Source organism: Drosophila simulans, chromosome X (assembly GCF_016746395.2).
Source record: "Drosophila simulans strain w501 chromosome X, Prin_Dsim_3.1, whole genome shotgun sequence".
In the NCBI taxonomy this organism is placed as follows: domain Eukaryota; kingdom Metazoa; phylum Arthropoda; class Insecta; order Diptera; family Drosophilidae; genus Drosophila; species Drosophila simulans.
The window spans coordinates 3,097,702-3,116,076 of record NC_052525.2 but is presented as its reverse complement, the minus strand read 5'-3'; the positions used below and the strand labels follow the sequence as shown (position 1 = coordinate 3,116,076).

General features: G+C 39.6%; 1 protein-coding gene across 2 annotated transcripts; it reads right to left on the bottom strand.

Annotated features, from left to right (window-relative positions):
• Nucleotides 1-927: 927 nt before the first annotated feature.
• On the bottom strand, nucleotides 928-15,626 carry LOC6725015 (myc protein). 2 transcript variants are annotated; one of them, XM_016173345.3, is made up of 3 exons: nucleotides 15,044-15,626; nucleotides 12,627-13,925; nucleotides 928-4,481 (listed from the first exon to the last, which is right to left on the bottom strand). In XM_016173345.3, the coding sequence occupies exons 2-3, from the start codon at nucleotides 13,864-13,866 to the stop codon at nucleotides 3,556-3,558; spliced, it is 2,166 nt and encodes a 721-aa protein (XP_016037970.1). In that variant the 5' UTR covers nucleotides 13,867-13,925; nucleotides 15,044-15,626; the 3' UTR covers nucleotides 928-3,555. The 2 variants fall into 2 exon arrangements, with proteins under 2 accessions (XP_016037970.1, XP_016037969.1); XM_016173344.3 differs by having other exon boundaries at nucleotides 12,627-13,921.
• Between the last annotated feature and the right edge of the window lie 2,749 nt (nucleotides 15,627-18,375).

Below are 18,375 nucleotides of genomic sequence, written 5' to 3'. Positions count from 1 at the left end.
ATATAATTCCATTATCAGAAATTTTGAAAAAAAAAATATTTAAACGGATTCTATATATATAGTAGTGTTGTGTGTGTGTATATATATAAGTGTGTGTTCTGTGTAATATATATTTAGTTTATATATGTAGAAGGTACATAAAATGTAATTTATTGTGTTTACTTTTCTCATTTTTTTTGCTTTTAATTTGTTTTTCATTAATAGGTAACTACATAACGAGTTAAAATTTATTAGATAATATATTAATATAGTTGTTTAGCTTGATTCGCCAGATATATCGATATAATTTTGCGATTTTTACACATATGTAATAAGCAATAACCAAAGTAAACAGAATTTTCATATCTTCTTTTGTCATCAAATCAAAAATAGGGATTTCAAATGTATAGTAGTCATAGGCGTATACGTTTTTCGCATACGTTTATGACTCAAAAAAAAGTTTAAATATACATGTAATAATTCAAGCATGGTCGTCTATAGTTTCATATTTTCCGTACGGCGTTAACAGTTTTTTTGCTTTCATTTCATGAGTTTTTCAGATTTTTTTTACATAATTTTTTATGTTATTTGTCTTCAAATAATGTGTTTTTCTTTTTTAATAATATAAATTTTTTAACAACTAATGCAAATAGTAGTTTGTGTGTGTATAATATAAAAAATTTCATAATCATAAAAATATATTTAAACTTAAAAACTTTTGTTTGTTTTTGTTATAAATATATTTTAAAAGAAAAAAATTTAATATTTTTTTGTTTTGTTTGCGAGGATTTTGGTTTTGGTCATAGTTTTAGTGTATATATTTTGTTTTTACAATGCAAAATTATGTTTAAAAATGCCCTTTCACTTGAATTTGTTGTTTCGTTAATAAATTAATAAAAGGACTAAACAAAGAAAAGGTTTGCTTTTCGTATTTTTGTTTCTTGTAAATTTGTACGGTTTTGTTTGTTGAAATTATTGAAAGAAAACATGGTTTTTTTCGTCAAACTATTTCTGGTTGTATGTACTATAGGAAAATAGGTGCATTCGTGTGTGGTTTTGTATATGTATATATATATATAAGTGTGTGTGTGTGTTTTTGTTGGTTTATTGAAGTTTTGTTTTCGTTTCGCGTTGTACAATTCGCTTAAGTCTATTGCTTTGTGTTTTCTCTCCGGGTTTTTGTGTTTTCTATAAAAATAATTCCATTTCTTGGGTTTTGGGTTCGCTATTTTGTAGGCGTGTGTAACTATTATTTAACGAGATTGCTATTTACAGTGTGTACACATTTTTTGGTCGAAACAATACAAAAAATATACTCTTTAATTGTTTGTCCACGTAGATATATATCATTTTTTTCCATTTAACAATTGTTTTATAGTTGTTTTTTTTTTTATTTAAAAAAATGAAGAGTTAAGTAGGTAGTTTTTCAAAGTTTTAGCGGCGGCGTACTTAAAAAAATTTATAAGGTAAAAAAAATATTTCATGTGTTCGAACGTTAAGCTACTAGTAAACAAAAATATAAGAATTATATGTATATCTGGGTATAGGTATAGTAGGCATTATAGCCTAGAACTCACATGAAAAATTTCGTTGAAACGACGCCCTACACTATAGAAATTTTCACGTTATATATGTATATACCTATATAACCTCCCCCGATCTCATTCAAATTCTGGTCATCATATATATTAATCGAATATCCATATATATCATGGGTATTGGTGCCTAAACCTAAATAACAGTTGACATTTCTTTAGAATCCCGTTCGTGTTTTTCTACATATTTTGCATGCGGTTTTAACTTCATTTGCATTTGCCGTATGTTTCATGTCCTTTAGTTTAGTAGTAGTAGTTATTTAGTTGATACTTAGATGCGTGTAAACAATTGGTAGAATCGTTAATCATATATAACATATCGCCGGAAGGCTATAACTTATTAGCAAAAAATCGACAGTTAAACAGCTCACAAAAGTTTGAGTTTTCTTGGGTCTTGGGTCGTGGGTGTATATATCTCTCTGGGTCTCTTCTCTTAACTCCAATCACAAACTTTGCAGCCAAATTCTACACTCTTTCGTCCTCTCTCTTCCTATCTATATATCTCGAGAGGTTAATTAGTAGGCTTAGCACTATTATATAGTTTAATGTTTCCTTAATTCCGTTTTGTTTTCGTTAAGTTTTGCGCATTTCATATGCATAGTTATCAGTTAAAAAATATATATATATATGTATATATCCCTAGGTGTTGCAAAAAAAAAATGATAATATGATTGTAAAAAGGTTTCTATATATACACACGTATATATAACTATATTCATAATCGAATCTTCATAGCAAATAAAATGTATTTTCTCAATATAGGCAGTAGAGTTCAAGTTTTTTGTTTTCGGGTGTATATAAAAAGCGTTTCTCTTTCATCTTCGCGTCGTCCAACAGATGTATATATATTTATAATCCATATACACATAGAAATATATGGGTTATAGCAGGGGATACCTGGGGGTCTAAGCAAAAGCATTGAGGTGTCTTGCATGCAGATGCATGCAGATGCATTTGGGTTTCTTTTCTGCTCCAAGGATGCGTCTCTAAGAATATAGGACCCAAAAAAAACGCATGTAAAAAACATGTCCATGGTTTAAATAGGTAATTTCTAGGTAAACTAGCGAACCAAGGTCGAAATAAATCGTGTTCCGTGTTGCTTCGTCAAGAAGTCTGGAACTATTTGAAGCCGGCTCATTTCGCTTTTTGCTTTTGGGGTACGAAACCAAAAGTTCTACTTTAAGCTATACTAATTTCTATATATAGGTATATAGATATATATATATATAAATATATCTCATCGTTCTCGCTTCCGACTTTGTGTGCTCTATCTCCTCTTTGTGGCTCTTTCGTTGTAACTTTTGTCTGTTTTCCGTATCCGTTTTTCTTTTCTCTTTTTGTGTTTCCCTTCAGTTTGTTTGTGTTTCGTTTCTCCGCTAGGTCTGTCATTCGAACTATTCCTTTCACTTTTCAATGTTTGGTTCTTTGTCCTTATTTTTGTGTTTTTTTAAATGTTTTCCTTTTTGTTTACTTCATGGTTAAGTAACTAATTCAAAAAAATAATTAAGATATTCTACTTCATATGTTATATACAGACCGCTAATTGGTAATTAAATCTAATCATACGTGTAGTGTATATTGTAATATATGCAGCAAAAAAAAAAACACTTCAACTTGATTTCATAAAACCGCTTTCGTTAACTTCCCTACCAAATCAAATCGCGCGGAAAGAAAATCATATATATATCACATTGAAGAAATCAAATTTGTTAAATCACTCGTAAACTCTAACCCCTTGTATGGTAAAAAAAAAAAAAAGAAAAAAAGAAGAAAAAAAAGCGCAAGCAATTCGTTAAACATAACCTACTAACTGATATTGAAGTTCTCCACAAAAACTCATATTTAGGGCTTAGTGTCAAGAAAGAATCGAAGCTAAATCAAAGTAAATCGCCAAAAATTAGGAGGGTATACAGATCTTGTATATACATTGGGGTTCTCCTAGCTCTACGCCGCCGCTTTAAGCCGATAGTATGAGACAACACTATCCACTAACCGAGCGCGATTTGTTCAAGTCCGACCGGTAGCTGTCCAGAAGGTCCTGATGCTGCTTGAGCTGCAGGGACAAGAGCTGGCGCTGCACACTGAGCTCGTGCTCCTCCTGGGTCAGCTGTATGCACAGCTTGGCCGCCTCCCGCAGGATATTTACCTTGGGAGCCCGCTCCTTGTCCCTGATGGTGGGAATCTGTTTCTTCAGAGCCTCAAAGAGGTTCTTCAGACCAATGCGGCGCTGACGCTCCATGTCATTGTGCTGATTGCGCTTCTCGATCGTATCGGCCTCGTCGAAGCCCAAAACGAAGTCCTTTCGGTGGGCACTGCTGCTGGAGGTCGTGCTAGTGGCAATTCCACCACCGCTGCGCCGCTGCCAATTACGATCCATGGGGTCCACATCCTGGCCAGACGACATCGGAGATGTGTTGCCAGACAAGGTGGCCACCTTCTTGCCGCGACTCTTTTTGCTCATCATGGAGCTATGCGTCACTTTGTTATTGACTCCCGGCAGATAGACGCTGCTGGAGGAGATCAACAAGCCTGGGTCCTTCAGACAGGATCGCTTGCGTCCCTTGTTGGAACTGGAGGTGGTGAAGCTTGACTGCGAACTGGAACTGGAGCTGCTCGAGCTGACATTTGAAGAGTCCACGGACAGCGGCGAGTAGGACGGCGAGGCGGAGGAGCAGTTCTGGTACGGTGTGCTCGAGGGCGACGGATAACGCGAGTTGGCCACCGATTTCACCGGACTGCTGCTGGCCGGCGTGTACGGCAGATTGAAGTTGTTGTAGCGTGGCTTTTGCTTCATGTGATCACTCGAGATCTTGTGGGCCATCTGGAACTGTAGGGCGCCCATCAAATGGCACGAGGGATTTGTGGGCAGCTTCTTGTCCGTATACGACACGACATCTATTTCCTCATCTGCACAGCGATAGTAAAAAAAAAAATTTGGGTTTTTGATTAGCGAATGTGTTGTTTTAGATTTATGGACATCATCGATATCCTGAACATAATGTGTTTTGATAATGTGTGTCAATATAGTTGTTGTTATGTTGTTATGTGTTATGTTGTTATGTAGTTATGTATAGTTGTAGTGATGTATTGTGCTGCAGCCTCGGCGTCTTTCTGCTCTTCTTCTCCATTTTCTTGGTTCAATGGTCGCAGCGGAAGCGGTAAATTAGCGAAACGGAGGAGTGAAGTACAGCAAAAGCTGCTCTGGGCTGTGCCCCCCACATCCCATCCAATGGATATATCGGGCAATCCCTACAAGCCTCCAGCTTTCTCTGTTGCCAGGCGGAATTGTGCGCGATGTGGGGAAGTGGGGGGCGGGAGGAGAAGAAATGGATGGAATGGGGAAAAGGCATAGCAAAGCAAAACAAAAAGGCGGCGACAGACCAATGACGTCAACACGAAAGGGCGTCGTCTGTCTGTCGCGACGCCACTTGAAATTGAAATCCGTGCAAATCTATTGCTTCCTGAAGTCTGATACTCCAGATACGAGATATATGCGACTACGAGTACGGCAGAGAAACGAAACTATACCCCAAACGTTGACACACTAATCCGCTTTAGCTGATTTCTTCCTTTTCTTTTCTTTTCTTTTATTTCATTTCCTTTACTTTTAGTTTTTTGTTTGTTTTTCCTACGCCCACCTAAGTCATAATTCTAGTCAAAGGTCATTAAACTTTCGCCAAAAGGAAAAACATTTGAAGGGCTTTGGCTTTCGAAAGGAACACGAATTGCATGAGCATAATAGCAGCAGACTTGTTACTTCTCTGTTCTCAATCTTTTTTCGATATTATTTTATGCATTATTGTATTTTATTTTATCGGCTAAAAATGTGGCCTTCAAATGAATCAAATTTCCGCGCTTTGAGTTCAAGTCAACTGTTTAAACATTTCATTTGTTTAGCAAAACAGGCAACTGTGCAAGCAAAGCAGAAGAAATGGCAGAGAAAAGACTAATTCTTCGCTTGGCAACAAGGTAAATGCGAATGAGAGCCGCAGCAGGAGGGGTAAACTCTGCTGAGCTGACAAGAGCAACAAGTTGCAAGTTGCAAGTTGCAAGATCAAGTGCATGGGAGACTGGCAAAAATAAACATTGAATAAAACCCAACTGGTGGCAACCGCAACGAAATCGAAACCTGCAGAAGAAATGCCTGAGTGGGCATGAGTCAGATTCTTTCAGGAGAATCAACAGACCGACCAAACGAGAAGAAACGAAGGAGCCACAAGCGAGTTCTTGACAGGTTTTTTTTTTTTTTTGTTTTCTTTTTGCCAACGTCATCGCTTCACTTTGGCTAGACAACCAACAGACCACCAAGTCTTCTCCCCTCGACAAAATCTTGGAATGCAGCCTCTTCGACGGCCATTTTAAGGATTTAAAAAAAAAAAAAAAAAGCGCAGAGAACAGCAAACTGCGGAATGCCACAGGAATGGGCGCTTAAATGGGGAAATCCGGAGTTAATATTATATAAAAATGAAATGAAATAAATTTTAAATAAATAAGCAGCAAGTGGTTCGAGGAATTTTGTCAGGCTAAAATTCTAGTAAACGCCACATGCACCAAAAAGCAACTCTCGTCTTTCGCTTTAAATCAATTAATATGCAAAGTAACAACTGTCAAGCGAGATTTCCAGCGAAGAGCGCTATTTCAATATCGAAAGGGGAATTTCCAGACGACTGGGACCCAGCCCACCGCGCATTCGATAGACAATGAATGAATGATAAAAAAGAAAAAACGAAAACAAAATACAAAAAACAAACAAGAGTGCAAGCTTCCCTCACTTGTTTACTATCATCAAACTGCATCTGCATCTGCATCTGCTGCCCCGGCAAAAGTGCATTCAATTGAGCGATACTCTCTCGGTTATAATAATAAAAATATAAACTGGGGTTGTGCCGCAAGCTTTTGCCATAGTTTTACTAACGGTTATTCACTCGCACAAATCGGATGCTGCCGCTTGCTACCATCCCATAATATATCTCCGCTTCTCCTCTCTCACCGAATTCGAATAAAAACCAGACAAACTCGTTTGCTGCATTAAAATACAAGAAACCGAGTAGCAGAAGAAGAAGAACGAACAAGCAGACAGACCAAACAAAGCAACTTTTATTTTTTTTTTTATTATTTATTCGCGACGGCAGCAGCAACTTTTGTTGCTAAGCGAACGAAGCCAAGATCAAATCGTAATAATAAAGCAAAAGCCGAGAGTAGAGTAGCGTGCAAGAAATCCGAGCACGACTATTGGATACCCCTCACCAAAGTTTGCAGACGAGGTTGCGCGTTTCAGTTTACGTTTCACGATTTATTGATTTAATAGTCCATAACCACAAACAACTCCTCTTCGACTCGAATTCGAGTCGACCCTTTAGCTAGGGTATCGAATTCCAAAGAGGAAGCTGCCGTTGATTACAATTGCAAATAAAATGCACACAAGCCGCCACATGTTGCGCAACTTTTGTGCAGGAAAAAGGGGGAGGCGGTGGGCTGGGTTTTTACACACGATAGGTATACATCGAGTATATACACACGTATATCTATCTATATACCAGTATGCATGTGTGTGATGATAAGCAGAGACGCCTTTTGCCCTATAAAATTAGCATAGGAACGAGGGGGGTGCGGTGAGATGATGCGGACAGACAGCCCAAAGGGTAGACCTTAAAAGAGGGAATTATAAAAAAACGAAAAACGCGGACAAGTGCATCGTCAATGCAACAACAGCAATGATGCAGCAGATGAGAAAGAAGATGCTTCGTGAACATTGTGAATATACGCGAACGGGTTAAATACCCCATATCTTTTGGGTTGAGTTGTGTCAGGCAAATGAAATTGAAATGGAAATGGAAATGGCAAATGATGTAATACAGACAAGAATGTTTTAAAAAGCCTATAAAAATAAAAGAGCGACAGCGAAAAAGGCAACGATAAGTCGGCAAATAAAATACAGTGGGATACAACTGCGACCACTTGGAGACAAAAATGATTCGCTAGAAATTACTCATCAGCAGTCATCATCGATGAGGCGCAGGGCTCATTAAAACCAATTTACATTCGAGTAATATTATTAATATTATTTCAAAATGTTTTCTAGACTCGTGTGTTGCTCCTTTGATTGGGAGCAACCACTGTGCTGCTGCCGCAAGTCGTAAAATTCGACAATTTCGACTTGGAGAGTCGCCGCCCTTGTGAATTTGTTTAATAACAAACTTTGTTGTTGCTGCTTTCTAAGCTCCACGTCTGCGACTTTAATGACACATCTCCGGCTCCGACTCGCGCCAATGAAAAGTGCAAATGCTCGACGGGAAAACAACGAATGTGTACGTGTGCGAAAATAAATGAATATTTAGAAGAAAGTTCATTGGGGGGAGGAAGAATTCGAACGTTTAGATCATCAGTGAGTAATTTGTACTTTTTCACGCCTTGCATTCTCGTGTTTGTTTACAAGCGCAAACGATTAACGATTTCGTGGAAGCCGTGAGAAATCAGGAATGTAAACACACACACACATATGCCTAAATATGGATCTTCTTGGTTTTCCCACGCCTCACCACCCTATATTCTTGCGTTGGCATTTCGCATGAAAATCAAATAAATTGCAACTGCAACAGCAACACATGTTGCACTTTTGGCAAAGGTTAAGAGACGGGACAGGGACAGCGACGCTACAGCAGCAGAAATTGCATCTCCAGCGATAGCTGCAACAGAAATTGCCGCCGCAGATGCAACATCTGCTGGCAACATGTCGCTCAACCGCAACTTGCCACACCGCCGGCCAGCGAAATAGGTCACACACCCGTAACCCGTCGTAACACAGGGACACTTCCAACTGCAGTCCTGCAGCAATAAGCAGATCAAAGCAAATGCTATACTGCTGTTTCGCATAGAGACATTCAATCAGAAATAATCAAAAATATTTGAACTTAAAACTATTTATCATATAACATTAACCACCGCTGTGTTAAACAATTGCGGAAAAGCATTGCTTCCGCTGCACTGTAAGATTTTCCCACGCGCATTTCTTGCACTTTTTCCTCCTTTAATATTATTATATATATATATTTTTTTTTGCCACCGCCCATTTGATTTTCTCGGCCTTTCCTTTTCCTTTTTTGTGACGTAGTCAGTGGGAATTTCATCATCGGAGGAAAAGCAGGATGTGAGTCATCAAGTTAAGCCTTTTCCGATGGAAACCTCTGCACACTCCAAGCAAACCCCCCACCCCCCTAAAAGCACAAAAATAATGACTAATGTTGCACAACGTCGCAATGCGACACATCGAACACGACGATCAGAGCCCAGACCATATGGATATTAGAAAAGGTTTGGGGGACGACAACATCCCTAATGTAATAATGTGACTGGCACATAAATTATGAAAATGCGTCTGGCAACATTTCGCATTGGAGCTTTTGGCAACATTCTTGGGCGTGGATACATCTTCGTTGTACATACAGACGTACATATATACACACACTTATTTATATGTATGTACAGGAAATCTCTCATGAACGCCAAAAGGGAGGCTCGTTTGCTAAGAAACAAAAAAAAAAGATAAATAAATAAAGCTGTGCCAAGTGCGTGCGAGCGAGAGGGGGGCGCAAAAGCTTTGCTCTTTATGGGCTTTTGGCTTTTTTTTTTATAACGCCGACGTCGCCGCTCTTGCGACCTTGAGCATAACAATTTATTGCTACACGTGTGCGAATAAAGCAACAACAAGCCAACAACCACGACGCAGTTCGTACATCAGAAAGAGATTGCGCTATGTAGCGAGATAAGGACGGGGAGAGAGACGCCTAGCAACAGTCGAAGGAAACTGCCGAAATGTGTATGAAAAAATTGACAAAAAAAAACTATAGCCCCAGCCGGAAAAAAGAACATACGGCCCATTGTTAAGAGCTCCCTTTTGGGCCTTTACAAAAGGGTGTCTTTCTAACAATCTACCACTATTTGTGTATTACTATTATTATTATCTACTACTTTTTCATTCAGTTTCTTCTTTCTTCTTGGGCGTAATTTAATTTAATTTGGTTCACATTTTCTCTCGACTCTCGATTGTTGTCTTCTTCTGAAGACACACAGAGAAGAGCTGCTGAGATCGAAAGTGAAAAGCGAAGAGGCCAGAAAAGGAAATATTGTTTTAGCCAACTTGACTTGGCCATACGTTTCTTTTTTTTTTTTTTTGCCGCACCCCCACACCACTTTTCGGTTTCTACGCACTTTTTTTCCGGCTAATGGCTGACCTTGGTTCAGTTCATTAACATTTTTCCAAACCCACAAACGCACACACAGTCGCAAGGTGCGAAATGCCAAAAACCAGCACGCACTGCCAAAAGGTAAATACATACATACGTACAGCCAGCCATGTATGTGTGTGTGCGTGTGTACGCACTTTTATAGAGGCGCCAACATAGGCATGTGGCATCTGGTGTCTCGCTCACTCCCCCGTGAACCTTATCTATTTGCCGAATTTCGTGCGTTGTTGCCAACCACCCCTCTCGCTCGCACGTGACGCGCCCCGTCTCGCTCGCTCACGTAAGCTTTTATACTAATTAGAAGACTGCAGCATAGCGATAAAGAAAGCAACCCCCCTCCTCAATAAAGGAAAGAAAAGAATTGATATTGATACAAGTGCGTGTGTTCGAAGAGCGCCATCTCCCTCCCGCAGGCCTCACGGGTTGCGCGTGCGAGCAAGAGGGCAACGATTTGCTAATCTGCGGCACGCACCTGATTTCTTTTTCCGTTTCTTCTGCTATTTCTATATCTGTTTCCAACAAGAATCGCGCACGCAAAAAGAATAGAAAGAACTAATCTCGAGCCACTTGTGTCAAGCTTTTAGTTTGCCAAATTAGCAGTGGAAAATTATGATGCGATTTCGTCACCAAACTAAGATGATGATAAGGTGATATTTGGTGGAATTGCCAACGTAACGCTTCTTGGTTACTAGAGCGGTTTTGTTAATGTTCAGAAATTTTGACAAACGATCATAAAATATTAGCAATTCTACGAAAGTTTGCTTTTCTGATTCTGAGTAATTAAAATTCATACATATACATGTAGACGAACACAAGCGTGGGCGGTTTTTCCTCAATTTATGATAAGCATTTTACATATTGCTCTTTTTTTTTGACATTTTTATTTCTATTTTGCGTTCCGTTCGTTGCGGCAGAAATTAAATAAATATGTGGAGCGCTTGGCAACACGAAGTAAAAGCATAAAAACACAACAAAAGCGCGCAAAACGCAAAAGCAGACAACACCCAAAAAGCAAAGCGCAAAAAAAAAAGCAAAGCATATAAACCAAAACAAACGTGCAAAAACCTTGTTGTTACTGCAATTTCTTGGTTTAACTGCACTCGGCAAATTGCAAGAGAGAAACGAAGAACAAGCGGGCGAGAGAGAAAGAGCGGCGCAGTCAGCGTTTATTGCTTTTGCTCTTGCTTTTGCTTTTGCTTCTGCTCTTGCTTTTTGCAAAGCACAACCGGTACGGCTCATTCGTGTTTAAAATGGTTCAAAAATTGGTAAATATTTTATAATCCAAGTTTAGTTTAACCCTTGCATTGCCCCACCAACAGCCCCTTGATTTTTCGCTATTATTTACCATATTTTTTTTATTTTTTTTTTTTGAATGAGCGGCGGCAAAAAGCTTACGCCCACACCGGCCCCATAGCGTAGTAGTAGTAGTAGTAGTAGTAGCAGTCATTGTAGTAGAAAATGCACACGTAGTTGCATGCGCAGTTGTAGTTGTAGCGTAAGACGTAGTAAAAATCAAGATGATTGACGTGACGTAAGCTTGCGAGGGTTGCTCAATGGATAACGATTTGCGCGCCAAAAAGAAAGAGAGAGCCAGACATTGAACTCGCCGGCAAATAATAAACAAGTAGGACTACCATAAAAATGTAGATATTAAAAGCACGTATTTTCTAGCTGGACTTTTTTAATGCAGTTTCCCCTTGAATTATTGAGAAGTACAATATATATATATATATTTTTTTCTACATTATTAATGGCATAATAAATCTTTTTGTGATGGGCAAGATTTATTCTTGTTTCTAGTCGCAAGCAAATACCCCCTATTTTCGGCGCATACACGAGTGTTATAGAAAATGCCGCCAAGGAGGTAGGAAAATTTTGGGGCTGTCTGCCACGTGGCCAGTGACCAGACATCCTTGAAATTCGCACAACAACAGCCCGGAAAGGAAAAGCCAAGTAAATTGGGGTGTTGGCCCAAAAGAGAGAGACTCTAGTACATATATATGTATATAGATATAGATATATATATATATATATGGGTTCTTTTTATTCTGGGCGTAGTTCTGCGCAAGAACATCATCATCATCCCCCGGGTGATAAGTTTTTCGGAAGAGAGAGGATGACGCCATGGAGCAAATAAACACAATGAGCCATGAAAGCCACGCGCCAACATTTTCCCCGTTGTGGGTGGCAAGTGGGAAAAATCATAAAGGAAAGTCCAGAGCAAGAGCTCAGAGCATAGAGTACATAGCACATCGCAGCGAAAAGCACAAAAATCAATGGGAAATGGAAAACCACCGCAGACAGACGCCGGCGTCGCGTGGGCGGGTTTCTCTCCCCCTTTTTTTTTTTTTTTTTTTTTTTTTGTGTGCAACGTAACAAGTTTACTACGTTTGCTGTTGACGTAGGCGTTTTCCGCCAATCGATTTTCCGGTTGCCTATGGTGTACAGCGTACTTGTGCGTTTGGGCGTTACTCTGCACCCACACGAAACGGAAGTGCGAACACTAGTTGAATGTGCAACACCCGAAGGATGGTTGTGCGGGTGGGTGGGTGTGTGTTTGTGTGGGCATGTGGCGGTTGTAAACTAATCGGCCGCCCCACGACGAGCTATTTCTGTAATTAGTATGCCACGTTTTGTAGGCGTTTAGACTGAGGCGTAAACTACATTTTATGCATCCCCAGGGATCGGATCTAACTATCTAACTATACTGCTTCGCCATGCAATGCATCTCCAACGACCAGAAGACATTCGGACTTAAGCACTTGCGATATTAATGAAAATGGGCATATGAAGGATAATATGGGCTCACCGGAATCTGAGGGGGTCTCCAAATTGGGCCCATCGTCCACCATATCGTTGCAGCGCGTGTAGCTGTGATCGGTGATGTGCATCATGTGCAGCATGCCGTTGCTGCTGCTTTTGTTGCTTTTGTTGCTCTTGGTTTTGATGATGTTGTTGTTGCTGGCGGTGCTGGCGTTGCTGCCGCTTTTGCTAGTGCGATGGTGGCGCAGATCAAAGTTGTGCGATTCACCGTCATCGGAGTCACTATCAGAGCCGGTCGTCGGCGGAGAGTCCACTGTGCTGTGCAGTGCAGTGGCTATATCGATGGCCTGCTGCTGCTCGTCCATTTGCTGTTGGTTCAACTGCTGTTGGCCACCCATCGAATTGGAATGCTGGGTGAGCACATCGAGGACATCGTTGATCGGCGGTATGTAGCGCACGGGCAACGGATCCTTGCCGCTATTCTGGAGCTCCCTGCTGATTTGCTTAATGTAGTTGACATCGCTGTCGTTGCTGGTCAGCGAGATATTGTTGCTGCCCATCACGCAGGCACGCAAGTCGACGTTGTGTCTGAACTCCGTGGCGGCCACCTCGTCGGTGAGACTGTGGGGTGTGTCGGGTCTCTGGTATTTAATGCTATCGCCGCCGCTAAGCTCGCCAGCTTTGCGGATGTCCAGCGTCTGGTTGTTCCGCTTGCGGAGCAGACTTCCGCCGGGCGGTATCAAATGGACATCGTCCTGGATCTGCGACTTCTTCTCAACGCCACTCAAACGGAGGCGCTTCTGACAGACTATGTTGTAGTCCGGATCTGCGAGCTCCTTCTTGATGATCACCGGCATGTTCTCGGGATTGGTGGCGACCTGCTGCTGATTTGACTGGGTGTTATCTGTCGTCTGCGATCGTTGATACGCGCTGTAGAGATTCGAAGTGCCGGAAACCATGGCCAGGGATACGGCACCGGTTTCGCTGTACGACGAGGCTGCACTCTCTCCGCTCTCCATTCCATTCACGTTTCCGCTGGTCAAACAGCTGGCCATCGCCGGCCACATGCAGTCGATGTTCCGGATCTCTGGCTTCATATCCTCCTCCAAGTCATAGTCTTGAAATACCTTTTCCATGTCCTCAATCTTCTCCAGATCGCTCTGGATGGTGGACGACGAAAGGAGTTTGTCCATATCGTACAGATCATTGTCCATATCGAATATTGAAATATTTGAAAAAAGTTGGTCGTCCATTATAGAATACGGATCAGAGCGGTAAAGGGCCATTGCGATTATGTTGTCTGGTTTTTTTTTTCTATATATTAGTTCCTGAGTTATATGCCTGTCTGAAAAATATAGGTAAGGCGGAAATCGTTGTAGGCATGGTCTATATTTGAACTTAATTAACTAAATATGTCGGCCAATATCTTTGTATGCCGTCTTCGTCCACACACTTTGAACAACTTCCTCGAAATAAGGATGTTTTAACCATAAAGTAAGAGTAACTAAACTCTAATTATATTATTGTATCAAGTCATGTTCTACTGTGCCAGATTTCACTTATAATGACGTCAGGCGACGACGAGGGTTCAAGCAAATGTTATCAAAAGCTAATTTAGCCTATAGCTTTATTTATACATTATTAACCATTTGAACCCAACATCGTCAATTTTCGCGCTCTTGACAATAGCAAAAAGAAACTAATAAAATAAACATAAAATAAAATAAAATAAAATAAAAAAGGAAACGAAATATCAAATACCCGATTCCAGTTACTGAAAAATAAACAGTCCCTTTTACTGATAAGCGCAAAGCTTACTGTGCTTTTCCCTTTTCGTAGAAACCGTTGCATTCCGGTAAACAAGTACGAGCCAAAACTAACGGGACACCTCTTTCGCAGAATCGAATATCATGGTAAATTGAGAAAATCAACATTTTTTAAATCATTATTCAAATCTTTTTTTATTTATCATGCTAACATCTTATTATTTTATTTTATTTTTTTTAAATTATTTTGATACTTTTGTAAAAACTGTGTCCATTTTATTTAATTACTTTGGAGCCCCAGAATTCTGGAATTTTCGAACATTACCAACTCGTTTCAAGACCATTATGATATTTGCCAACATTCAGAAGAATTTCACAGAACTTTGTAGAATTTTGTTTTGCGGAATTCGTACACTTCCAGATATATACTTTCTATTGCCTCACTTCTTGTTCTTAATTCCTTGTTGTAAGCACTTGGTTCTTAACATTCCTTTTGAGTTCCTAGATTCCGTTATGTCGTATCAACTTGTGCGGTCATGATCACTGATTTGTCGTTGTGTGTGAGAGCACCGTTAAAAGTTAAGCTATTTCTCCTTTCCCAGAAATTCTATTTTGAATTCCCCGTAGTGCCGCGATTTTTGAAGTCGTGTTCCGATAAATAATACGTACACATATATATATATATTTTTGCACTCACCTCGCTGAACATAGTTCACGTATCCGTCTATATTCAATTGATTGTAATCCAATTTGGTTAGCTTCCTTTGCTTTCCAGTCGGTTTCGGCTATATCTATTTCTATTCCGTTCCCGCCGCCAGCAAGTTGCGCACTTTTTTTTGCGTCAAAGAAGGGGAAAGACGGAGAAAAAACACCAAAAAAAGGGACACAAAAAAAAATTCTTCCCGTTTATTTTGCACTAGCTGATTTGTTTTAAAAATCTTTTTTAATTCTAGTTTTTTCACAAGTTTTTGTTTCTGATTTGGAGAAGATTTTTTTTATGTATTTGCGCGGTTTTTAGTCGGCTCTTAGGTTATTTCTGGGATTTAGCACTTTTGTAACTTGGCTGTGACAGTTGTGAGTAGTAGTTGTGTATTTTGAAACGTGTTGCTCCAGGTTAAACTACAGAACTATTAATATAGCGGTTGGTTTTTTTTTTTTTTTAATCGGGCGGAAAACAGCCAAAAATCCAATCCACAAAGCGAAGAGCGAATACCCGCGGTGAACTGAGCACGCGACGCCACAGAAATAGTGCCCGTTTCGTGCGGTCTGTGCCTTAAATAAAATTTTCAGCGTGCCGGACTGCCGCGCTGCTCTGCTCTTTTACTCTCGCGCGCTCACTGCTCTTTTCTAACTGTGCGGCGAGAGAGAGAGAAGCTTTTCGATTCAAATTATTGCATTTTGCAGCGGAATTCCGCTTTCTACAAAGTTCTGCTTTGACATTTGGATATTTCATCACAATTTGTTAATAAGAAAATAGGAATAAATAAAACGCAGTGCAATTAAAATGATTTTTGCTCTTTGCCTCTCTCTCTGCTCTCTCACATAATAGCACCACTTTGCCGGTTTTTTCGAGTGAAAGAGAGTAAGATTTTTGAGTGGTGTTTACAATAATTGAGCGCAAACAAAAATTGAGATAAATCGCAAATTGCTCGGCAAATAAAAACATAAACAATTAACTTGAACTGACTCAAAAGGTTTCTGTGAAATAAATGCAATACGAACCCAAATGAACAATGTGTAGTTGACTGGAAATCAAAACCAAATTTGATTCATTCATTTAACTTACGGTATGTATAAAAATATAGAAATTACAGTTATAAATATAAACAATTTAGTTGTATTAGGTATATATGCATTTCTGTACAAATTCACATTCCAAATTAGAGGAGTATAGTACTTAAAAGTTAGAAGAGTTCCGATGCAATAAAAAATAGTACGTTTATCATATTTAAGTGCAGGTACATATAAATGTTAATCGGCATAAAACTACAGGTTTCAATTGCTTTTCCTTGGCATTATTTGAGATTCTTCTTTGCCGCATAAATGTTTCCTATTTTTAAATCGATTTATTTTAAGCTCTGTTCCTTTTTGCGTAGAAGTTGCGAGAAGTTCTTCATTCCCTCTTGCTTTAGCGCCTTACATTTCTTCATTTCCTCCTTGCCCTTTCCTTTATCTATGCATGCATTTACCGTACTTCTTTATGTGCGTGTGTGCGTGTGTGCGTGTGTGCTTTGTCACCTCTTTGTCTGCCACGCAACTTCATTTTCCGTTTTGTCAAGTTGATTGAACCTGTGAACTTTGTGGCGGCGAAAATAAACAATGCAGAATTGATTTAGCAATAATAAAAAAAGTTTGGCCGCAGGCTAGAAACAAATCAAGAGTCAATCATTTTTTTTTCCAGTGTGTGTGCACCTAGTTCAAGTCGAATTAAACAATGCCAATGAAATGTAAAAGAAAAGGGAAAGGAACAAACACCAGCCAAAAATTTACAACTATGGTAAGAAGAAGCTGTGGACGAAGTAGTAAAGGGTGATAAAGTAACGAAGGGAAGGCAGCAAGGGGACCTTGAATGAAAAATAGAATATAACATGCACAACTATACGCACATACATATGCACATTCCAGCAAGCTTCTGAAAATATATATACATACATACATATTGAAAGGAATTTATAACTGTGCACAAGCATACGCACATACATATGCACATTCCAGCAAGCTTCTGAAAATATGTATACATACATACATATTGAAGGGAATTAATAACTGTGCATATCGCACATATGCATACAAACGTATATATGTACTAATGTATGAACTCTTGAAAATCGACTTGAAAGGACCTGCATTTGCTGCGAGTAATGTGCATACATAATTTTGACCCTTTTAGAGTGTATTAAATCATCAGGTGGTTCCGACGCAAAGTTCCTCCCGATTTTGTTACGTTTCGCTTTGATTTCCATTTCCACAACTGTAAGTGTACAAAACATAGCGCTTTTGGCGCGTGCATCTGCCCTCTCTTTTACACGTTTGCACGCTTTGGATTTTGTTTTGATTTTGCAACGAAGCGAACCAGCAAAAAAAAAATGCACGCGGCCAACTCGCCCAAGTACTACCCTGCAATTTGCACATACTATAGTTAAGTACAAAAAGGCGACATATATTCCAAAAAAAATAGTTAAATAGTTTATAGTTAAAAATTAAATAGTTAATTCTTCTGCCAGCCCAATGCAAATTAATAAACGCAGCGAGAGTTCCGCTTTAGTATGCATGAGCACGCAAACAGACGGCAGTAGCGATATGCTCCACTTTTACAGGGTACAAAAAGAAATTGTCCCGCAATTTGCGAGCTTTTGTCCAAGTTCTCGATTTCAATAAGCAATATGTGTTTCTTGTGTTTGGACGCTGCTTGTTTTTGTAATAGTATTACACTCTTTCTGCACCGTTTTCGTTTCGCGCGAAAATGGAAAGTGTGCATGGCGGAATAAAACAACTGCGTAAATAATGCCGAGTTTCCATATCGAGTTTGTCCAGAATTTGCAGAGGTTTTCAAAAAACGGACGCAACGTAGTCGCGTCTGCAGTGCAATTGCAGTAAATCGTATAAACGGGCAGTGTTATGTGAAACATTAAAAAAACATAGAAAATAAACGCAACTTAGCAAAGTGATATGTAAGTAAATAAATAAATATGCATACACACATACATACATATGTACATAAGCAAGTTACGTTGTATGCACGACCTTATTGAGTGTATTGATAGTACTAGAATGCGGTTCATCCCATTCGCGGGCGCATTTGACTTGGCATTTAACGGTCTACACGTGCAGCAACAATGTAACTTTGACGCCAGCGTCGACAGGTGTAACCGGCGCAATTGTGTGGCGATGATAATGCCGGGGCCTTGCAGTTGCAGTTATGCTCGACGTAGGCCAGAAACTATCGCCGTCCATTGATAAGCCGAATAATCGTAAATTGCATTGCGCACTAGTCTTTCCATTGCAACAATGTCGCTATCTTTGACTTCT